We start from the raw sequence: 24,490 nt of genomic DNA on the forward strand, positions 1-24,490 counted from the left end.
TTCAAACACCATTCTTCAGGGTCCATATGTCTGCCACAATCTTTTCTCCTCTCAAAAAGGAGTTGTCCAGTACTTTTATGTTATTGGGCCATCCTAACAATAGGTCATCAATAACTGATCAGTAGGGGTGCGACACCCAGCACCTCCACCGATCAACAGGTGCTGGTTGAATTGATCTTCTGCAGAGCTGCTTAGCTCCATAAACTCTATAGTGGGTACCTCGCTGCAGCAACTATACAGTTAACGGTGCTGTTCTGCTCTGCAGATTAGCATATTCGGTGGCCCCCCGGCACAGAACAGATGATTAGCAGGGCCGATTTCAGAGAACAAAATATTTCTATATATCTTATTAGACAAGGGCCTGGACCACTGCTTTATCCTGATCACAAGACCAAAAATACAAGAACCGAATCTAATTGAAACATATCCTGGTTCTCTTAAGGCTATGTGCCCACGTTGCATTTATGAAGCAGAAAATTTCTGCTTCATTTCTGCAAGTCCTCTCCCGGAAAAACGCATGCGGAATTCCGCACGCGTTTATCGCGCATTTTTCGCGCGTTTTCCACATGCGGAATTGCCTTGCGTTTTTTATGCATTGGACAAAGGCAATTCTGCTTGCGGAAACGCAAAATTAATTGACATGCTGCGGATTTTTGAACGCAGTATAAACGCTGCGGAAAAATCCGCAGCATGTGCATAGAACTTGCGGAATCCCATTGGGGCCCATGGGGTGCGGGTTACCAAGCGTTTTACAAGCGTTTCCGCTGCGGAAATTCCGCATCAAAAACGCTTGAAAAACGCTACGTGGGCACACAGCCTAAATGGTGGACAGGAACTGAGGCCTGGCTGGAGGATTAAAGCTGAAAAAAAAATCTCGCATCTCCTCTCTGATACAAGTTCTTTGGAAACAGATTGCTGTCTAATAAACAGTTTTCAGGACAAGCCTTACATAGGAGGTTCTTGTCTGTATGAAAAGATGGCTGACACATACACCACATATTTTGAAGGGAATCTGTAACCAAGTTTTTGCTACCTCGTCTGAGAGCAGCATAATATAGGGACAGAGGCCCTGATTCCAGCAATCCGTTCTCTGCTGCAGATCTAGCAGTTCTCTGTATAACCCCAACCACACCACTGATTGCATAAGCAGAATGCTGAAAAGTGTACACAGAAAGCTGACAGTCAGTGGTGAGGGCAGGGTTATACAGAGCTCATGCCTATGCTTGACTACCTGGCAGCAGGTTTACTAGTCCTGCAGTGATTAACTCCTGCTGATAAAACAGTGATTTTATCAAAACACTAAAATCAGCCTAGTAAGTGACAACACTGGAATCAGGGACTGTCTCTACAACATGCTATCAGTTAGGTAGCAAAAGCCTGGTGACTGATTCTTTTTAACTTTAGATTTCTGTGTAGGCGTTTTCCTCTCTGTACCTACAAGATACAAGTGCTTCTCACTAAATTAGAATACATTCAAAAAGTTAATTTCAATTCTTCAATACAAAAAGTGAAACTCATTCAATAGAGTCATTACAAACAGTGATCTATTTCAAGTGTTTATTTCTGTTAATGTTGATGATTATGGCTTACAGCCAATGAAAACAAGTCATTATCTCAGTAAATTAGAACAACAAAAAAAAACACCTGCAAAGGCTTTCTAAGCGTTTAAAAAGGTCCCTTAGTCTGTTTCAGTAGGCTCCACAATCATGGGAAGGACTGCTGACTTGACAGATGTCCAGAAGGCAGTCATTGACACTCCACAAGGAGGGTAAGCCACAAAAGGTCATTGCTAAAGAAGCTGACTGTTCAGAGTGCTGTATCCAAGCATATTAATGGAAAATTGAGTGGAAGGAAAAAGTGTGGTAGAAAAAGGTGCACAAGCAACCGGGATACCCGCAGCCTTGAAAGGATTGTGAAGAAAAAGGCAATTCAAACATTTGGGAGAGATTCACAAGGAGTGGACTGCTGCTGAAGTCATTGCTTCAAGAGCCACCACACACAGACGTATCCAGGACATGGGCTACAAGTGTCACATTCCTTGTTTCAAGCCACTTATGACCAATAGACAACGCCAGAATCGTCTTATCTGGGCCAAGGAGAAAAAGACCTGGACTGTTGCTCAGTGGTCCAAGATGTTGTTTTCAGATGAAAGTAAATTTTGCATTTCATTTGGAAACCAAGGTCCCAGAGTCTGGAGGAAGAGTGGAGAGGCCACAATCCAAGCTGCTTGAGGTCTAGTGTGAAGTTTCCACAATCAGTGATGGTTTGGGGAGCCATGTCATCTGCTGGCGTAGGTCCACTGTGTTTTATCAAGACCAAAGTCAGCGCAGCCGTTTACCAGGAAATTTTAGAGCACTTCATGCTTCCCTCTGCCGACAAGCTTTTTGGACTTGGCATCTGTCCACACTGACAAGAGTACCAATACCTGGTTTACAAACAACAGTATCACTGTACTTGAATGGCAGCAAACTCGCCTGACCTTAACCCCATAGAGAATCTATAGGGGTATTGTCAAGAGGAAGATGAGAGACACCAGACCCAACAATGCAGACGAGCTGAAGGCTGCTATCAAAGCCACCTGGGCTTCCATAACACCTCAGCAGTGCCACAGGCTGATCGCCTCCATGCCACGCCGCATTGATGCAGTAATTGATGCAGTAATTGATGCAAATGAAGCCCTGACCAAGTATTGAGTGCATTTACTGAACATACATTTCAGTAGGCCAACATTTTGGATTTTAAAAACATTTTTCAAGCTGTTATAAAGTATTCTAATTTACGGAGATAATGACTTGTGTTTTTATTGACTATAAGCCATAATCATCAACATTAACAGAAATAAATACTTGGAATAGATCACTCTGTTTGTAATGACTATATAATATATGAGTTTCACTTTTTGTATTGAAGAACTGAAATAAATTAACTTTATGATGATATTCTAATTTAGTGAGAAGCACTTATAAATTCATTAGCAGCAGTGCCCATATACAACGCGTGTGAGCCCCACAGGTCGATCCTTTGTGGCGCAATCTGCTTCTCCAGCTCACCGCCAACCATTTCATACCTTGAATAAATCCCCCCCCCCCCCAAAAAAAAAACCAAAAACAAACGTTCAACAGGCATTCAATCAGTCCATGATTTGCTCCTTCAGGTTCATCATTAATCCAGTAGTATTGTAAGCCATAGAACAGTCCACCATAAAATACTCTCGGAATAGCAGACCCTTGCGTAAGAATACATCAAATGTAAACTGAAGTCGCCCTAAAATGAAGTAATTGTTACAGGTCGCGTGTCCACCAGCACACACACACAGCATAACACATGACCTGCTGAACATGGCCCACCATATACTAGCAACTTCCTCCCCTCATCATTCACCAAAAAGAGGAAACAAGAGGCAGAATGAGTAAGCCGAGCACTTCCTAGCAGCAGAAAATGGCACGAGCCTTTAAGGATGGTAGACACGGCCATGTAGGAAACCAGAGCTGTTGCAACACGCACCATGCCGGCCAACTGGAGCAAGACTACCAGCAACCCAGCATGTTCACCAATAGGGACAGAAGGACAACTATTTTCCAGAACAGCGTCTGGTTAACTTTCTTGCAGATCCTGCTGCCAACCATTGGACCCAAGTATTAAAAAAGTACAACTCTATATTCTGTCCTGTGAGATACAGGAACATACTGGAGAATGGGACATTTTTTTTTAACCTCTTTCCTATTCTTATTAGGTCAAGGGGGCATACTTGCACTTTACTGTCATGGTGGCACAATGTATAGAATTGCACATAAGACTGTCAACTTGCACTCCGACCAGGACAGATACCCCACAGTTCCAAATACTGGAGAAATGGACACAAATAAGACACACGGGTTTGTTGGTACATTACTCCAACAACCCCCTATTGTTTTCTGGGGTTTTTTGATTCACTATAAGGCCATCACTGCAGCTGATCTGTAGAAAATGTATCAAATCACAAAAGTTGGTTGTTAAATCCCTTCCATTAAGAACAAAGACAAAAAAAGGTAAATGTATGTCTTACAGCCAAGCACCAGTGCACTCCAAGGTGAACAGGCACTAACAAAACATCCGCAGCAAAGACATCCACTTTCTTCGTCCATCGTTTCACTGCCTGAAACCCAGCAGATTTTAACTTCGGGAAAAAGAAGGTGTTGAATGCATGAACTTTAGGCAAGCCCTTCCGTTTACTTCTTTCCATCAGAAGATTCATATAGAAGTTTATTACCTGTATAAAAATAAAAAAGACACTGTAAAAACAGACTAAGATTGTAAAGTGAATAAATGTTAAATAATCAGTGTATAACAATCCTGAACACATTCTAAGCTCCAATAGAGTGGAACAGGGAAATGCAGAGTATTACCATCAAATTCATCTTAATAGAAAAAACATTTAACCCCTTCCTGCACTACGTCACATGGATGACAGTGATCATACGGGCAAAAAAGCTGGACCCACAACACTCAAGAAAGCCAGCTTGGACCTCAAAAAACTACTACTATCTCAATCACTCATGTAATCCACTTATGTAGCTTCATTATAACAGTGTAGTTTAAAACACTCAACAAACCTGTGTTCTTAAACCCTGCCTGACGCGGACAATTTCTGGTTTTGTGCCCCTTCCCAGAGCCACAACTTTTCTATTTCTCTGCCCAAATAGATATATTAGGGCTTTTTTTGCACTATAAATTGTACTTTTCAATAACTCAATACATTTTAACACAATAACCAGGAAAAAAAAATTCCAAGACCGGTGAAATTGTGAAAAGAAAAAAAAAAAAAAAAGACACCCGAAATTGCCTTTTTTTGGGAATTGTTTTTACAGAGTACATGTGGTAAAAATGATCTTCCAGTAGGATTCTCCTCATCAATATGATTACAGCGATACTAAACACATTCAGTCTTATTTTAGAAGTATATTCTATTGTGTTGCTAATTTCTGATACCTGTAACTTTTCAATTTTACAGTCCATGAAGACATGTGAGGGCTAATTTTTAGCGGGGGCAAGACAATGTTTTTATTTATACCATTTTGAGCTAGATATGACATTTTGATCATGTTAAACGCGCAAGGGAAAAGTACGGCACTACCAAGCATCCGTACCTCAGAAGTAGTGCGACGTCACACGTCATCTGCTCCAACACACTGCTCATCTTAGTTTCGGGTGAGCCACAGGCCGGGACTCCCTGAATACTTCACCACGCATATGAGTGACACTCCTGAGAGACTACGCAGGACTATACACCAACGCAGCGAGTTAGATCATGAACAAATTTTACTTATGTGCCTGATGTTGTGGTATTTGCACATCACCAATTCATGGAAAAATGTATGTTTAATTTCTGGTGTAAACAATTAATGTGATCAGTGTGTCGGCACACACCCATGTCACTGTAAGGGTATGTGCACACGATGCAGAAATGAAGCAGAAAATTTCTGCATCTCCCTGGCAGAAAAAACGCATGCAGATTGTGCATGCGTTTTTCCTGCGGAATACATGCGGATTCACATGCGTTTCCGCATGTGGATTGACAAGCGCTTTCCAGGCGATTTTAGCATCACCTGGAAAGTGCTTGACAACTAGGTCACACTATATAAATCCATGCAAACAGCATGGATTTATATAGTGTGACCCGAGAGAGTGTATATACTTACCTCCGATGGCCCGCGCTGTCCTGCTCAATCCGTTCTCCCGGCTGCCAGCAACTTTGAATTGAAAGACCTGTCGACGTCAGCGTCACGTGACCCGTCACATGACTGACGTCACCGCAGGTCCTTCAATTCACTGCAAAGTGCCAGGAACCAAGCAGGAGCGGTGCGCGGGCCGACAGATGGTAAGTATACATTTATTTTTTATTTTATTCTCGTTTTACAGCTTTTTTAATGGTACCTGGGTGTGGATGAGACTCTCCTCTCCTCTACACCCGGGTACCATCCGCACATTAGAACGCGCTAATAACGCAAGTACAGATGCAGTCTTGCGGAATTGGCGCGTTCTAATGCAAGTCAATGGCGGCGAAAACGCCACGTTTACGCAAAATTAATTGACATGCTGCGGATTTTTAAGCGCAGCGTTTACGCTGCGGAAAAATCCGCATCATGGGCACAGCACATGCGGATTTCAATTGGGGAACATTGCTGCCCTTCTACCATGCGTTTTTAATGCGTTTCCGCAACTGCGAAAAAGCCGCGGAAACGCATTAAATACGCATCGTGTGAACTCAGCCTTATTATGCATACCACAGAGGTTATGTTATAACGCACCACCACTTGCCTATTTTTAGATAAACCACCCAGGTTATCTGTGAATATTTGTGGCGGTCCCTGTTCAGACTGGTCAGTTTCATACTTGAGCTATGTATGTAATTTGGCGTGAGCTGTTATCGGTGGTAAACTGACTGAACGATCACAACTGATTAATACTACTTCACTTTCCCTTCCTTATTTTTTAGATATCAGTTGCTGGTTCCTTCAGTATCCATTTGACCTGTTCTTGGGGTTATAATCCTTTTAGAGGAGTGGTTGTTTGTCTAATACTACATACCTACAGGTTTTTTGTATACACCATCAAGAGGGGTGTATGGTTCCACTTGCTGCTTTTAGCTTTCTTATTTCCTACCACTAAGCGAGCACGGGTGTTCTAAAATTTAACTGGGATTTTATTTTTTTTTCCTTCTAGAAACCTTTTTCTTTTCACTGTATTTTTTAGTCCCCTTTGGTGACTTGAACCTGCTATATACAGCAACCACAGCATTGCGGCATCTCCATTCCAGAGCACTGTTCGTGCTGATGTTTTGATTGACAGCGGCATTTAACAGGTTAACCGCAGGCATCGCTTCGCGCCACCACTACATGCTGTGTACGGGGCGAGCTCACCCTGTGAGCCCGCTCCATACTCACTCTACTGACTTGTGCTGTACATGTACGGCAAATGTTGGTAAGAGGTTAAGGCAATGAAAAAAAATTCCTGTAAGGTTAATAAAATTGCCTGCTTTTAGAATGGGATCATGAGATTAAAAGTGAGGCAAACTCTGATCAGGACTCCACTGTTAGTCAGAACACAGAAAGGCTGTCAATTAAAGTATCAAGAGTGCATTAAAAAAAAGCCCATTAATGAGACTTATGCTACCTCTTCTTATTTTAGGCAAGGCCAAAGTCTTATCAAAAGAGTAAAGCGCACCTATTCACCTTCCATTCCCCTGCCGTACCCTCCGTTCTGCTGGCCAGGTCTCCTTTTCTTATGGCCTTATTGGCAGGTGACATTGGTTGCCACTGTGGCAGGCACACAACAAGATTGCCGTAAGGGAGGGAGAAGAGACCGGCAGGTGAGCAGGTGCTGATTTTGATAGGACACTCGTGTCACATTGAAAAATTAAAAAAGGGATGGAAATTTAATTTCAACATGTACCTTGACAATAAGTAGACCAAAGACTAGAAAAAGTGGTCATCCCATTTAAAGTGTGGGAGATTTTGAGACAGATTTATTATGCCTTTTAGGCTGTTACCAACTCACTTGGCAAGGGGGCATGATCTAGTGGGAAGAGTGAATGACTTGGTCGTAAAGGGACATGGTCTGAAAGGGACTGTGAACCAAAAGTACATCAATCAACACAACTGATTAGTATAAAAAGGCTAGACAATCTAAAGCAGAGCCAAATTTATCAAGAAGTAGGAGCCACTCTGATGAGTTAAAATGTACCAAACTGATTAGAAAACGCAAAGACCGTTTTAGCAAATCTGCTTGACGTTTTTTTATTTTAAAACATGGCAGTAGTTTATATATTTTCTGAATGAAAGTAACAAGGTGATCAAACAAGACAAAGTGTGAGACCTTCCTGTAAATAAACTTTTTAATCCATTTCTGGCTTTGACTTGATTCAAGATTTCAGTACAGATAGTGTGGGTTCCTGAGCAGCCAAGTGCTGATAATTAAGCAAAACTGGCAGAGAAAGCCTGAAACCTATTCTACATGAGAAATGTGCACCCTTAAGGCCCCATCACACTTAGCGACGCTACAGCGATCCCGACAACGATACGACCTGTCAGCGATCGTTGCTGCGTCGGCATGTGATCGCTGGTGAGCTGTCAAACAGGCAGGCTCACCAGCGATCAGGGGAGCAGCGACATTGTGGAAAGAATCTTTCCACGATGTCCTGCTCCTGGCTACCAGCCTGCTGAAGCAGGAGCAGGCTGGTAACCATGGTAAACAGCGGGTTACTAGGGGCACACGCGCACCTAGTAACCCGCTGTTTATCATGGTTACCACTCTGCTACGGTGAGCGGGAGGTTACCGCTCACCGTAGCAGAGTGGTAACCATGATAAACAGCGGGTTACTAAGGGCGCGTGTGCCCCTAGTAACCCGCTGTTTACCATGGTTACCAGCCTGATCGCTGCTCCCGCTGGTCACACATAGCGATGTGTGCTGACCAGCGGGAGGGCAAAGACCAAAAAATGGTCCAGGACATTTTGCAGCGATCAGCGACCTCACAGCAGGGGCCTGATCGCTGCAAAGTGTCACACATAGCGACATCGCTGGTGAGGTCGCTGTCACGTCACCAAAACCGTGACTCAGCAGCGATCTCGCTAGCGATATGGCTATGTGAGACGGGGGCTTTAGGCTACATTCACACATGCCGTGCTGCCCGCTTTTTTTTCAACACGTTAACCCATAGTTTAATTGACTCACACAGAAATCTGTTCTACACTGTACACGAGACAGATCCTATTCTCATACAGTTTGCAACTTGGCCATTAACAGTCTATGGGGAGCTGTATAAAACATGAAAGACTTTGTACTTCAGTTTCCCATCAGAGTTTGGTTGAGGTGTTGGTAAATAGTTTAATCCAAATTTTTAAAAAGTGATCAGAAAAAAATTGTATGCCAAAACAGATGACATGAGAAAAGGGGTCCATTTTACAAGGATATAAAAACAGATACAGATATGTGAATGTAGCCTTAAAGTGATTTTTTTGTCTCTCCATCACTAGCAAAAAAAAAATACAAATTTAAAACAACTTAGTTTTCGAAGAGGCATACCCAAAAGAAAAAGGAAAAATAACTTTTCATTACTCACCTCATCATTAAGCCAATTTAGACTATTAAGGGTCATAATATCTTTGCGAGTAATTGTCAAGCGGAACGCTTCACTTAACATTTGATCCTGGTTACCACCATAAAGAGCGTGCTTAATTTCTCTCTCCATTTCCTTTATTTAAAAAATAAGAAAGTCAGAAAATCTAAAAAGCAATTTTTGTTTTAACATACAAGAAGTATATGAGCAAAGAAATTACCGATGTAATCTCTGGGAATTCCAGCTCTTCCTTGATAGATTCTTCTGGTTTTGGAAGTAAAGTAACAGGAATTTCCTTTTCAAGAGGCACACGGAGATTCAGCTCTACAGCATCATGTACAGAACGTTCCTGCAGCCTCTAGCGTTAAAAGAGAAAATTTAGCGATAATCCCACACTATATTGTCGGCTGTGGTGAAATACATGTACATATATCGCTCTACAACCCCCACTATCATTTTGTTGATGGAGTCACATGGAAATGAGTGAGGCGTATTATTGGTTTTTAGGAATCTCTTTATAAACTCAAAAGGATAAACTAGACTTTAAACCCACAATACAGTACTTGAATTAGCATTCCCACCACATCTACAAACTAAGCCTTTAACCCTGTGACCATGGAAGAATTTAATCTGGTTCTGACCATTTCTATATCGGGATACTAAAGTGATATCCCTTTAAAGAGGTATTCGAGTCATGAAAAATTATCATTTGATAGGGGAGACTTTCTAGATTGGTGTGGGTTCTATTAATGGGATCCCCACCGATCAGCAGAGCGAGGGACTTCTGTCCTCCATTCTTCCCTGACAGGAATGCAGCCAGGAGGACTTGCATGAAGTTTAATCACTTAATGAATTGCATAATAGTGTTTCCAAAATTTCTGCATGCTTTTAGACAATCTGCTTATATCTAGAGGGTGACAAAATGACCTAAAAAGGTGTTTAAACTGTTGCACGTCGCTTCTGTACCAAGCTGTGTATGAGCATAGAGCAACTGCATACAGCAACTCCAGCGTGGGCAGACCTGGCATGACCATGTATTTGGATGGCTACTCGAATAGGAATAGTACGACCTCTTCCACTGCAGTCAAGTGTGGCGGTCCGCAGCTTTCTTCACTAGTAACAGATCACCTAGTGTGGCCTGCACCTGAGAAGGAGATGCGGCTCTTTTTGGGTACCATCAATAAGGATTATACACCATTAAACTCGCATTTAAATGGATTGACTGGTGGCACCAAGAAACAACCTATTGGTAAATATTTCCCCAAGGGTGGTCATTTGGAAGCTAGTTTACACAGGCAAGCCATATTAAATGATGCAAAATAGATCCCTCAGTGCACATAGGCCGCCACTGTTCTCGGCAGAGCGAGTCCTGTTTACACAGGATGATACGCTGCCAAGAACTAGAATTGTTGAATCTGCTTCAAAATCATTCTAAGTATTCATAGGGTGATTGGCAGCATGCTTAATTTGCAATAATATTGTGAAATGAGTGTTTCAGAGTAAATGCACATTAAGATAAAATACCATTGTACTTCACTAGTCACCAATGACTGCAAATTAGATTGCCATCTCTCTTATTGGCTACGGCCTAAATTCAGTGACTAGTTATTCGCCCAGTAAAACCGTATATTCTACTGAAAATGCGCATGTTTCTATATAATCTACATATAATAAAAAAAAAAACAAAACTATAGTTTACCTGGTTTTGAAATTTTAATGTAAGAGCTTTTTGTTCTTCTATTTGTCTATTCCTTTCTCTTGCTCTTGGATCATAGCGGCTGGCACTAATCAAAATAAAAATTATTAAAGAAAAAAAATAAAAAACACACCTTTATTCCCTACTGTGCCTGTAGCAATTTTACTTACATTTCTTTAATCCATAGATCTGCTGGGAAGATTGAATGGCTAAAATAAGAAAATACAGCAGATTTAGACCAACTTATCAGATTTAACAGTATTAAATACTAAACTTTGGTAAAAGAGAATGTCACTAGAATCAACCTTCCTAAGCCGTCTATATGGGCATGTAGGTCATAGGAAGCGGAATAAAAGGATACCTTCATATCTGCGATCTGATGTCTTATTCCAAAGAAATCTATGTTTTTCTTATAATGTAAATAAACTGTTAAAAGGAGTAGTCACATGAAAAAAGTACAATTGAATCAATAGATGTTGTGATATTATAAAGTTCCACAATTGCATGCGTTTAAAATAACAAAATGTTCCTGTGCTGAGATAATCTTATAAATGTGCCCTTGCTATACTGTGTAATGGCTGTGACTGTGCAGGAACATGGTCTGATCATACCACATCTCCTGGGCAGGGGAGGAAGCAAAAGAGTATACAGACATTACAGCATGGATCACAAATGACTCTAAAAACATTCCCCTGCTTGTTTCTGAACAAGCAGGAAAAGGTTTTAACTCACAGAAAGCAACAGCTCTGCGAGCAGCCTTTACATAATATTCCTCAGTTTGCTTGCAGCACACCCAGAGCTGTAGGAGCGACAGCCCACAGGTACCCAAGAAATCCACTTGATGCAAATAATATAAAAAGACAGCGCTCAAGGAGATTGAAAAAATAAAAAATACCTTTAACTGCATCATACACGAAAAATCCAGTAGCAATGTTTCGACCTAGCCGTTATTTGTCATTAGCTGCTCATCAAATCTTACTCCAGCAGGGGAATGGATCAAGACTGGGAGCCTGGTGCAGAGGGAGGCACATGCCACCTCATGCCTCATCTGATGCGTGTGTGCCTCTTAATGAATTAGGAGCCTCATACTCCACCCGCCCCCTCATCAATACTAGCATGAAGACTGCTGGACTTTATTAATTGGGGCCATAATGTTGTCATGATTTCCAAATTTCATTCTCGATGCCAAAATTCGTTTAGGAAATAAGAAGCAATTACCTTGGATGATAATCTTCTTTGGAAACAGGGTCAAGAACGATGACAGAGTCTGAACCTAAGCAGAAATGTAAACCACACATTACCATAAACAAAAGTAACCAAGAAAACTGTACAGAAGCCATCAATTCTCAGATAGAGGAGTTAGTGATGCATACAGACTGGCATGGTCCGCTCAGTCAGCTATTAAGGATCCCTGTGATCGGGAGAAAAATACTGTGAGCATCACTCATCTGATGCCACAAAAGCTGCAAGAATTGCCTGAAAGACCACCCCCCACACCCTCTGCAGCTCCTGACAAACCCCCCCCCCCCCCTGCAGATCCTGACAGACCAACCATGTAAGTAATGCATGTTTCCTGTGTGTAGTAAAACACTTGATGGTGGCAGGCCTCTGCTTCCGGCACCACTTTGGTCCCTCTCCGCCCACAGCTGACTGCCTGGAGGTCACTGCTAACTGATTACTCTCCCTTAAAGTAAATCTGACCTCGTTCTGAGTCTTATAGACTTACATTGAGAAGTGACTGCCAGTCCGCCAATCAAACACAAGAGTGATCTGGTTAATATCAACTCTGATGCAGAAGAGGACTGAAGCAGCGCTGCGAACAGCAGAAGATGGTAGCTGATAACTCTTATTATACACAGTGAACATTATTGATACCACTGCGGTGGTGAAAGTAAAAAAAATAAATAAATCAATCAATAAAAAAAAACAAAACACCTGAAGTGATACTTGAAAGTATGACCACTTTCGAAACGCTGAATTCATTGCGATCTCTTATTTTCCAGAACCAGCGATCAGTAATTAATGCGGGTCGCTACATTTATGGTTCCCAAAGCAAATCTTGGGACATTTCTAAATGTTAAGCGAAATTTAATCTGACCCAGTGTCATCTGTCCATAGTTATACAATAGAGGAGTAACATTTCTTTGTCATCCTGCTTGTGATAACAATGAGGAGACTTCGAAAAAGTTAGAGGTTGTGTTTACACTTAATGACTGCCAGCATTAAATGAGCAAGGTTTTTTTTGCCCGTTTGCATAGGCAGACCACTCCTGATGGGCTAAGAAAAATCTATAATAGGTCGTTCATTACGCATAAGCTGCCATTGTTAGCAGCAAGAGTCCTTTTTACGTAGGACATCATCCTGCTGCCGAGAGCAAATGATCTTTTGTGCAAACCAAAAGATTATTCTACCCAATGACAAAGTATTTTGCTCATTCATCAGGTAATCGGTAGCCTGTTTACATTGCACTATCATGAAAAAAAGAGCCTAGGAACCCTAATTTGCTATAATCTTTCAGGGTAAATGCCCTTTAGCCACGGTCAGATGATAATAGCTTGGTTCCCCCAATAATATCATTTATAAAGATTTAAACAGGTACATAGTCCAGAGGCAGATTCAGTGCAAGACAGCTTATACTAAAGTCTGTCCTCTTGTGGTCACTCCTCAGAATAATGTGTCAAAACCACTTACCTTTACCTGGCTCTTGAGTGCTCGGTCTGCGCCGTCTGTGAAGCTGGTGTTTGGCAAGGTCTCTGCTCTCACAGGTAGGTTTGTAAGTGGTGTCAACAGAAAGTGGGGCCGTTAGTTTCTCTGGAACCAAACTAATTTTGGGCTGGTATGTAGGTTCCACATCCAAAGTACAAGGCTCTAAAGAACTCAGACTTGAAGCACCAGGTTGACCAGATACACTACTTGAACTTAATCTTCGTGATCTTAGACAGATAAAAAAGAAAAAATAAATATACATGAGTGTATGATAATTTGGAACTTTTCATCCTCAGACTTTCTTGACAAAACAAAAGTTAACTTACATTTCTGGAGGAAGAAACGTTGTGGAATTGGTGGACAAAACTGTTTTTCCTGTCACGACCTGAATCAATTGTCTATATAATTCTTTCTCCTCTGCACGTAGACACTAAGAAGAAAATCACATCCAAAACATTTAATATTGAGTGACATTCTGATTACTCAGGTGGCCTGGTTTTAAAAAAAAAAAATTAATTATTTTCAAAACATCTTATTCAGGATCCTCATTCAGCCTCCTAAACAGTCTCTACTCTCTCCGTAGGACCCAGCTCATCCACGCATTACAAGGATAGACCACTAATGTCCAGTTTCTCCTATGGTAACGCTGGGTGGGAAGTGCTGCGGGTCGGGTATTTATATAAACACGAATCCAGTCGGCAGTCCTAGTAGTGATTCACAGCCATCTCTGCATGCACAATCGTACAGGAAAGTCTGTCCATCACTAAATAGGACCGCCTATTTAACTCATGCCTGGCATTTCAATGCATAAAATGTTGAAACCTTTCCACAAAAATGCATATTAATTGAATCAGTTCCTCCTGTTTTGTAACATCCTACTTTTTCCAGGATAACAGGTTACCTTCAAACTCCACTGCAATGGCCAGGAAGAGAGAGAACTCCAATACCGGCCAACTTATCCCTTAAGGCCCCGTCACACTAAGAACCGCTACAGCGATCCTGACAACGATACGACCTGTCGGGATCGTTGCCGCGACGCTATGTGGTCGCTGGTGAGATGTCAAACAGTCAGATCTTCCCAACGAAGCAGCAGCGATGCAGCGACCCGTAACGATCTGTATAACGATGCACGCCAAGTGTTTATGTGTCCGAGTCGTCAACAAGGTCGTTGGTAAGGTGTCAAACACACCGATGCATGCTACCCAGCGAGGCCTCAACGATCAAAGAAATGTCCAGACCATTTCGACACGACCAGCGATCTCACAGCAGGGGTCTGGTTGCTGCTAAGTGTCAAACGTAACGAGATCACTGCTGAGGTCGCTGTTGCGTCACAAAACTTGTGACTCAGCAGCGATCTCGCTAGCGATCTCGCTTAATGTGATGGGGGGGCTTTAGACCCCGCTTGGTGGTCTACTGATATAAATCACCAGAAGTCAAAAGGACATACATTTGGCTTTTGTCCAACTATTGAACTCCAAAAGGACACATTTAGTAAGCATTTCAATAGCTTTCCTGACAGACACTAAAGGCCCCGTCCCACATAACGAGATCGCTAGCGAAATCGTTGATACATCACAGTTTTTGTGACGCAATAGCGATCTCGTTATGTCTGACAGGTAGCAACGATCAGGCCCCTGCTGTGAGATCGCTGATCGTTACAAAGCTTCCTGGACCATTCCTGGGTCGCTGCGCTCCCGCTGGGCAGTGTGCATCGCTGTATTTGACACCTTATCAACGACCTCGTTAGCGATTCAGAACTGAGACACGTAGGCGTGCATAAATTGGACTATTCCGCGCCCCTCGTCCCTGATTGGTGGTCGCTACAGCATTCTCATTTTCCGCCGTGCATAAAGGCGGCAACAGAATAGCAATTCTATCCTTTGTTTCTGACCTTGTGCTGGATAGCAGATCCTAGCAGAATTCTCCGGGCTGTTGATATGTGGAGTCACAGCCGAAGAACACTACTACAATCCACAAACCAGAACGCTTGTCAGGAACAAAGCCCAGATGAATGGATACAGAGTCACAGCCGCCAATCGGAGATGAGGGGGCGCGGAAAAGTAATTTTATGCACGCCTTTGTGACACAGTACAGTCCCTATCAAGGCGTGGATCGTTGAAACAGCTGCTGTGTGAAAGCGTCCCAACGACCGCCGAGATAGTTAGTTAGATCGCTGGGGCGGCCGAAATCGTTGGGAAGTTCTGCATGTTTGACAGCTCCCCAGCGATCACGAAACGACTCTCCAGCGATCCCAAAACCGTGACGTAATAACGATCTCGCTAGCGATCTCGTTATGTGTGATGGGGCCTTAAGCTTTTAGCCAAAACATTAGATAAATGAAGCCTCACACCAACATAATACAATGCAATATAGAAGTGGTGCCAAAATAAAAATGGAACTAAATAGAGTTGTACAGGGGCATCACAATCACAAAAGGTACCAAGGATGTCGGCATTAGCTTACAAGTTGGAGGAAAATCCAGCTGACACGGAGTAATGAGGATGCCGATCAGGTTCCTGAAAATCTGTTTGAGCAACTCTAAATATTACCAGTAAGTGGCAATACTGCTTCCTTAACATAAAGAACTATAAAATTATCACTATTTAACTCACACAATGAAAACAATTAAAAAGGTTTATTACCCCATGTGAGAGCAGCATGATATAGGCGCAGATTCCAGTGATGTGTCACTTACTTGGCTGCTTGCTGTCATTTTTATCAAAATGATTTCTTGGTCACTTCCTTTGGGACACAGGAAACCATGGGTGTACGCTGCTGCCCCAGGAGGCTGATCTCAGAATTACACTTAAAGAAAAAAAAAGTCAGCTCCTCCCCTGCAGACACCAGTTTAGCTTTTCACCAAGGAGGCAGGCATGGGTTTGAGGCCTGGTCTGTTTATGGTATTTTTTCTAATCTTTTCCTCTTTCAAACAGGGAAACAGAGGGAATGGACATTCTGTAGTTCAGATACAAAAGACAGAGAAGTACAGTCTTTTAGGGGTCATGCCTTATCTGCTCTCGTCTGGAGGGCAAAGCAATTTCCTTACAGTCAGCATTCAGTTATTGGTTCGGCCGATCCTTGCCCCTCGTCTCCTGCCCGCCAGACCCCCAAGGCATGACGCATTGCACGAAGCAAAGAGAATCCAAGGTACCTCCTCACCCCATGGTGAAATGGTATAGATTCTGACTACAGATCAGAAGATTGGGTGTTACAGGATCAAGTCTCTTCAGGACAGGCCAACATAGCCCCTACCCTGCATCCTGATGTATGTTTTTGGCCCATGCGCTTTGCAGTAATATGTACTTGTTTTTTTTCATCCCAGGCCTCCCTCACGCAGCCTCTGCTGTTGTTCCTGGAGCTAGATTCCTACTTTAGGCCCTGGCTTCGGTAGTAACCTAGCTGGCTCCTTCACGCCTCCAGTGACCTGCCGGTTCTTAAGCCAGGGCCAGGCCTCTAATTTAGGTCCTGGCTTAGAACCTAGTAAGCTCCCATCCTCTTCGGTCCACGCTCAAAGCCAATCAAGTGCACGCATTGGCTCTTCCCACGGTTTAACCTGTGCCTACACCTTTCCTTTGCACGCTGGCTGCGGGATTCAAGCAGCCTTTTGAAGCTGTTGAACAAACAGACCCAACTACATCACTTCAGGACAGAATCTCTTGCTACATTGTAACCTTCATGGAATTCAGAGAATTTCTGTCCACCAAGGTCATTCAGGACGCTCATCTCCATCACTCATTTCCAGTTGTGGCTCTGCATTTCGGGCTCGCTACAGACCAAGGGTGTTCCAAAATATTATGGTCATCCCCTACTTTGATGACCAGTTTATCTAGACAAGGTCTGAGCAAATGATTTTTCTCCTAAAAGAACAAAAGGCGTGCTCTCCAGACAAGCATTCGTTTCCCCAAGACATCCGACGCCATTTCTCCTTCTGCATGAGTGTCCTAGGCAAGATGGTTTGCCATCGAGACAACTCCCTTTGCTAAGTTTCCATTCCATGACTCTGCAGGGGACAAGCAGACTTTTTCTTTAAGTGTAATTCTTGAGTGTTAGTATCCTGGTGGCAGCAGTATATACCCATGGTTTCCCCATGTCCCCCAATGACTACTACAAGAAAGGAATTTTAGGGCAAGTACAAAAAATCCTTCATCTGCTGCAGATCCAGCAGTTCTCTGAATAATGAGCTCTGTAGAACCCTGCCCACAACACTGATTGGCAGCTTTCAGCCTATGCAGTGTACACAACTTCCAATCAGTTGTGGGGGTGAGGTTATAGAGCGCTCCTGAATAGAGGGATTTTTGGTACTCACCGTAAAATCTCTTTCTTGGAGCCTTAATTGGGGGTCACAGGACTATGGGGTGTATGCTGCTGTCGCTAGGAGGTTGACACTATGCAAAAAAAAAAGGAAAATGGCTCCTCCTCCGCAGTATACACCCGCCTACAGGCACCAAGCTCACCAGTTAGTGGCTAGAGCAGTAGGAGAAGCACAAAATAACCAACTATGTAATGCCCAACAGGGCACAATCGTGAAAAACTAAACAAGATGCCCGACAGGGCCAACAGGACATATGTCCAAACACAGGGAGGGTGCTGTGTCCCCCAATGAAGGCTCCAAGAAAGATTTTACGGTGAGTACCAAAAATCCCTCTATCGCTTCATTGGGGGACACAGGACCATGGGACGTCCCAAAGCAGTACCTTGGGTGGGAGAACAGAAGATAGTCACAGACTAGGTCAGACTTCGGCAACTGCCGCCTGCAGGACCTTCCGTCCAAGACTGGCATCAGCCGAAGAATAAGTGTGGACCTTGTAAAACCTTGAAAAGGTGTGAAGAGAGGACCACGTTGCGGCCTTGCAGATTTGAGAGGCCAAAGCCAGATGGCGGACCGCCCAAGAGGCCCCCACCGCCCTGGTGGAGTGAGCCCTTACCCCGGGAGGGGGAGGTTTGCCCGAGATGCGATGTGCCTCCAAGATGGTCGAACGTATCCAACGGGCGATTGTTGACTTGGAAGCAGGGAGACCCTTGCGATGCCCCTCAGGGATGACAAAAAGGGCATCCGAGCGCCGAACGGAGGCCGTTCTGGAAAGGTACACACGTAGAGCTCTGACCAGGTCCAGTTTGTGCAGGGACTTCTCCCGAGGGAGCACTGGAGCAGGGCAGAAGGAAGGCAAAACAATGTCCTCATTGATGTTAAAAGCGGAAACCACCTTTGGTAAAAAAAGAAGGCACGGGCCTGAGCACTACTTTGTCTTGATGGAATACCAGAAAAGGCGACCGACGAGAGGGCTGCGAGTTCTGCAACCCTTCTAATAGAGGTAACAGCCACCAGAAAAGCCACCTTCCAGGAAAGAAGAGAGGCTGGAATGTCCTGAACGGGTTTAAACGGAGGCTGTTGTAGGACGGATAGGACCATATTAAGGTCCCATGGTTCCACTGGAGGGCGGTAGGGAGGCGCCAGGTGGGCCACCCCTTGTAGAAAAGTCCTGACCTGAGGACGGCTAGCTAAGTTACATTGGAATAGAATGGACAAGGCTGAAACTTGGCCCTTGAGAGTGCTGAGAGATAGTCCCGCCTCTAGGCCGGACTGAAGAAGGGCCAAAATGACTGGTAAAGAAAAGGACATAGGAGTAAGCTGATGCTGTTCGCAGTGACGAAAAAAGGCTCTCCAAGTTCTGTGGTATATGCGTGAGGTAGCAGGTTTTCAGGCGTTAATAAGGGTCTGAATGACATTGTCAGTAAAGCCCGCCGTCTTCAACACCGCAGCCTCAACGGCCATACCATTAAATTCAGAGAACGAGAACTCTGATGAAGAATAGGACCCTGAGAGAGGAGGTACGGACGGTCTGGTAGTCTCCAGGGGGAGTCGACAAGCAGATTTACCAGATCTGCGTACCAGACTCGTCTGTGCCAATCTGGGGCTACTAGAAGAACTGGTACTCCCTCTGTCTTGACCTTCTTGATGACTCGAGGGATCAGAGGTAGAGGTGGAAAGAGATAGGGCAGTTGGAACTGTGACCATGATATGACTAGCGCGTCCTGGGTGATTGCTAGCGGATCGCGGAACCGGGCTACAAAGGCCGGAACCTTGTGGTTTAACCGGGACGCCATGGGGTCGACGTCTGGTGTGCCCCACCGTAAGCAGATTTGGTGAAACACCTCGGGATGGAGAGACCATTCTCCTGAGGCGAGGCCGCCCAGTTGTCGACCCCTGGAATGTGGACTGCTGAGATTGCCGGGACCATCTTCTCGGCCCAAAGTAGCACTCTTGCCACCTCCCTTAGGACGGGCTTGCTGCGCGTTCCTCCCTGATGGTTTATGTATGCCACAGCTGTGGCATTGTCCGATTGTACACGGACTGGGAACCCTGCCAGGATCTTCTGCCAGTGACGCAACGCCAGGTAAATCGCCCTTATCTCCAGAATGTTGATGGGGAGAGAGACTTCGTGGGGGCTCCACCGGCCTTGGACCATGTGTTGTAGAAAGACTGCCCCCCAACCGATGAGACTGGCATCGGTCGTGACCACCTGCCAGCGAAGCGGAAAGAATGATCTCCCGGGTCTGAAGGAAGAAGGGCGGGACCACCAGGTTAGTGACCGTCTTACTTGGCGAGGCAACTTGATGCATTGATCTAGAGATGACTGTTTCCTGTCCCAAGCTGAGAGAAGGGCTAGTTGAAGGGAGCGGGTATGGAACTGGGCAAAAGGAACTGCCTCCATGGCTGCTACCATCTTTCCCAGGACACTCATGCATAGGCGAAGGGAGTGTGGACCTGGGTCGGAGAGGATATGGATTCCCTGTCGTAGGGAGTTCATCTTTTCCCTTGGAAGGAGGACCCGGGCACGGGTCATGTCGAAGTGCATCCCTAGGAAGGTTAAGCGTTGGGATGGGACCAGGGAGGATTTGTCCGTGTTGATCAGCCAGCCTAACCGGGAGAGAGTGTTCAAGGTGATCTGGAGACTGTAGAGACAGTCCCTGAACGTGGGGCCTTTGATTAACAGGTCGTCAAGGTAGGGTATGATTACAATTCCTCTTGTTCGAAGAACGGCCATAACTGTCGCCATCAACTTCGTGAAAACCCTCAGGGCCGTGGCGAGACCGAAGGGGAGGGCAGTGAACTGGTAATGCGCGTTCTTGAAGGAAAAGCGTAGGAACCTCTGATGTGACGCGCAGATTGGGATGTGGAGGTATGCATCCTGAATGTCCACTTAACATAGATATTCCCCAGCCTCCATTGAGGCAATTACCAACCTGAGGGACTCCATCCTGAACTGTCGGATGCGTACATGTCGGTTTAGCTGTTTGAGGTCCAGAATCGGACGTAGTGAGTCGTCCTTTTTTGGGACGACGAAGAGATTTGAGTAAAAACCGGAAAACCTTTCCTGATCGGGAACCGGGACTATGACTCCTGAGCGTAGAAGAGAAGTGATGGCTTTGAGAAAACCGGGAAGCAGAGATGGTTGTGGGGGGCGGGACCTGAGGAAACATGATGGTGGGCTGGAATCGAACTCTATTTTGTAGCCGGAAGTCACAATTTCTTTGACCCAGGCATCCTCTATTGCCGGGAGCCAAGAATCTGTGAATAGGAGAAGACGGCCGCCCACCCTGGGAGAGGTCCCAGGTGGGAGTGACCAGTCATGTTGAGGAAAACCTGTTGGATAGAGATCGTGATCCAGAGGACTTGGAAGAACGACTCCTTGGGCACCAGTTAGGCGTGGGCCTAAAGGAGGGTTTACGACTGTCCCGCTGTGCTGGAGTACGATCCTGTTGAGAGGAGGGGTTCGGTTGAGCGAACTGACGAAAGGACCGGAACTGAAGGGGACGTCTCCTAGGAAAAGGGCGTTTGGGTCTGGGCTGGGGGAGGGAGGTGCTCTTACCCCCAGTAGCATCAGAGATGATCTGATCTAACTTGGAGCCAAACAGCCTGGAACCTTGAAAGGGAAGATTAGTTAGAGATCTTTTGGAAGCCAGGTCGGCGTTCCAGGCTTTAAGCCAAAGAATTCTACGTAAGGCAACGAGATTACTGGAAACCCGGGCTGAGCATGCAGCGGAGTCGAGGGACGCAGTAACCAGATATTTCCCGGCGTGGCTGATTTGATCGGCTAAGTCGGCTAGATCGTCCGGGGAGGCTCCTGCTAGGATGCCCTGTCGGAGCTGTTTGGCCCATGCGGACACCGCTTTTGATACCCAAGTTGAGGTGAAGGAAGGGCAAAGAGGTGCCCGCAGCCTCAAAGGCTGCCTTAGAGAGGGCCTCAACTTGTCTATCCGTGGTATCCTTAAGGGAGGAACCATCCGGAAGAGACAGTACCGTCTTGGCGGAAAGGCGAGAGACGGGAGGATCCACAGATGGTGACTCCGTCCATTTGCTGACAAGGTCGTTGTTAAATGGGTATAGGACGTTTAGCCGTTTCTTTCCTGTAAAGCGCTTTTCTGGATGCTGCCACTGCTTTTGAAAAACGCTGTCAAATTCTGCATGGTTAGAAAAAGTGCGTGCGGGACGCTTAATCTTTTTGAAGGAAACTGAGTAGTCCCGGGATGGGCTCTCGTCTTCTGTAACATACAGACTCTGATTGACAGTCGTTATAAGGCTGTCTATCATGTCCTGGACCTTGGAATGCTGGTCAGAATCAGAACCAGAGTCTGAATCTGAAGCCGAGTTAGATCCCGGGGCGATCTCCGGGGAGGATGTGAGACGCAGGGAGCATCTTGGAGTATGGAGAGCTGGAGGATGAGCTTGCGTGAATCCGTTTCTGAGAATGTGCCGTCCGTCTGCCCCTGTGAGGAGGGGGCAGGGGTGCCTGTGAGTAGACTGTGGGGACGTTCGGAGCGCTGGTGGCCGTGGATAACATAGGCAAACGTTCTGGCAAGCGTTCTAAGACCTGCACCAGAGATTGAGAAACCTTGGTGAGGTCAGAGACAGACACATAGCAACAGCCCACTCCGGAGGGGAGGGGGTTACCACGTCCTGAGCGGCGGGGGGATCTTGGGGTGCCAGCATGGCGGGAGGTTTGCAGGTCGAGCAGAAGGCCGTAGTGAGAACCGCGGGCCACTTAGTACCGCAAAGAGCACAGGCGTAGTATGTGACAATGTGAGAGGGACAGACTGAGGGCTCCCTGGATTTGGGCATATGTGCCTGACCAGGGATACTGCAGAGGGGAGCACTGTGAGCAGTGAGGGATGTGGGGCTTGTGTGCGGACAGAGCCTACCCGATCCTGCGGAAAAGCGGTCCCGTGTCCCCCTGAAGCCTCCGAAGGAGAGGTAGGAGCTGGTCGCAGTAGGTGCCGACGGAGTAGGGAGCAGTGAGCGGCAGAGCGATGGCGTCTGTGCAGGGACGCTCGTTGATGACTGAGCGCGCGAGGCTCCGATAGGCAGATGGGAAGGGGGGCAGGCTTGAGAGGCCCCCCGATGATAGGTCTGCGGAAATGCACGAGGACGTGACGGAAGCGTCACTATGCCCCTCGGTCCCGATTGGTCAAAAAGGAGGGGGCGGATGGACGTCAGAGCGGGAGCGCCCACAGGACACGCCCCCCCATCGGAGAAAAAGCGCGGCAGATGTGCCGCGCGAAAGGGGGAAGAGGGAGGAAGTGGCCAAGGGAATGTTTGGAGGGGGGGGGGGGGGCGGTACCTGCAGTTGAGAGTCAGTAGCTGAGTCCGGTGATCGTCCGTTCCTTTCACCTCCTGAGGATGGTCTCAGGATGCCTTCCTGGATAGGAGGGGATCCTGGCTTTTCCTCCTTCCCGCACTGTCCGGTCCTGGACAGTGCAGGAGACTGTGTCAACCCGAGACAACTGGGGGAAGGTCACCCGCAGGGACCACCGTCTCCCTCCCAGGCTGCTCCGAGGAGGGGGCTGGGGTGGGGAACAGGCTAGGACTGGCCACCGAGATCACCCTGAAACACCCTAAGGTGACAGGGGATAAGTCCTGCCCAGCGGGTCCGAGAGTGAGCGATGTGGGGGTAGCCACATTGCTCTCTCGGACGCAATGTGCCCTGTTAGCCTGAAGAGCTGTATCTGAAAGAGAAAAAACAAACATTAATAAAACACAACAGGGTTGGATCAGAAGGATCCAAGTCTACCTCCTACAGACACTAAGCTTAAACTGGTGAGCCTGGTGCCTGTAGGCGGGTGTATACTGCGGAGGAGGAGCCATTTTCCTTTTTTTGCATAGTGTCAACCTCCTAGCGACAGCAGCATACACCCCATGGTCCCGTGTCCCCCAATGAAGCGATAGAGAAATGGAGGACTACATGGAAGCAGGTTTACTAGTCCTCCAGTGAATCTCCTGCTGATAAATCAATTTTATTGAAACTACTGCAAATCGACCAATAAATGACATTGCTGAAATCAGGGTCTCTACATTATGCTGCTCACAGATGAGGTGGCAAAAACCTGTTGACCGATTCTATTTAAAGTAAAAAATTGACGTTTCTATATACATCAGGGGCATAAATTGAAACCATGGGGCCCGATTACAGAAGTCCTAATGTGGGCTAGTGACATCACATTTACAAAATCTCTTACAGCTCAGGTGCACGATCAGCAGGTGTCCTGCACATATGCCATCCCAGTGTATAGTACAGGTGTAGGACACCTACCACTCACACATAAGCTGGCATATATCTGGGCCCACTCACTTCCCAATATGGAAGTGAGTGGAGACGAATCATCTCTTTAAATATTCGGCAAGGCGGTAGCACTGTATATAAATTGTGATGGAAAGCCACAGCCATTTAACCACTTCGCGCCAGAGCCTGTTTTTGCCTTCGTGACCGGGCCTATAGATTGCGGCATATAGAAGATAGCAAAGAGTTAACATCACTGGGACCTGATCCAATCAGGTCCCGATGATGTTCCCTGTCAGAGCTATCGCTCTGCACCGCACCGCTTGCAGGACCCTCGGGGTCCTGAGCGCTGCGGGACCACCCAAAGTGTTTAAACGACGGCGCTGCACAGAGCCCAGGCAGCGCCGACGTTTATCTACAGTGGGTGATCGAGAAGC

General features: G+C 45.8%; 1 protein-coding gene across 3 annotated transcripts in view; it reads right to left on the reverse strand.

Moving 5' to 3' along the window:
- The window catches only part of SENP1 (SUMO specific peptidase 1), a 49,227-nt gene that overhangs the window by 6,409 nt on the left and 18,328 nt on the right, over window positions 1-24,490 (reverse strand). For 2 of the 3 annotated variants that reach the window (XM_073663192.1, XM_073663191.1), the window contains exons 7-14: window positions 13,824-13,927; window positions 13,483-13,724; window positions 12,010-12,064; window positions 10,962-11,000; window positions 10,795-10,879; window positions 9,316-9,453; window positions 9,099-9,230; window positions 4,046-4,249 (exon numbers count right to left, since the gene is read on the reverse strand). In XM_073663192.1, the coding sequence (XP_073519293.1) occupies window positions 4,046-4,249; window positions 9,099-9,230; window positions 9,316-9,453; window positions 10,795-10,879; window positions 10,962-11,000; window positions 12,010-12,064; window positions 13,483-13,724; window positions 13,824-13,927 (999 nt within the window). The remainder of the gene's footprint in view (window positions 1-4,045; window positions 4,250-9,098; window positions 9,231-9,315; window positions 9,454-10,794; window positions 10,880-10,961; window positions 11,001-12,009; window positions 12,065-13,482; window positions 13,725-13,823; window positions 13,928-24,490) is intronic. The other variant, XM_073663193.1, reaches the window with a different exon arrangement.

Source organism: Phyllobates terribilis, unplaced genomic scaffold (genome assembly GCF_046119375.1).
Source record: "Phyllobates terribilis strain yellow unplaced genomic scaffold, ASM4611937v1 Scaffold_2__4_contigs__length_985480577, whole genome shotgun sequence".
Classification (NCBI taxonomy): domain Eukaryota; kingdom Metazoa; phylum Chordata; class Amphibia; order Anura; family Dendrobatidae; genus Phyllobates; species Phyllobates terribilis.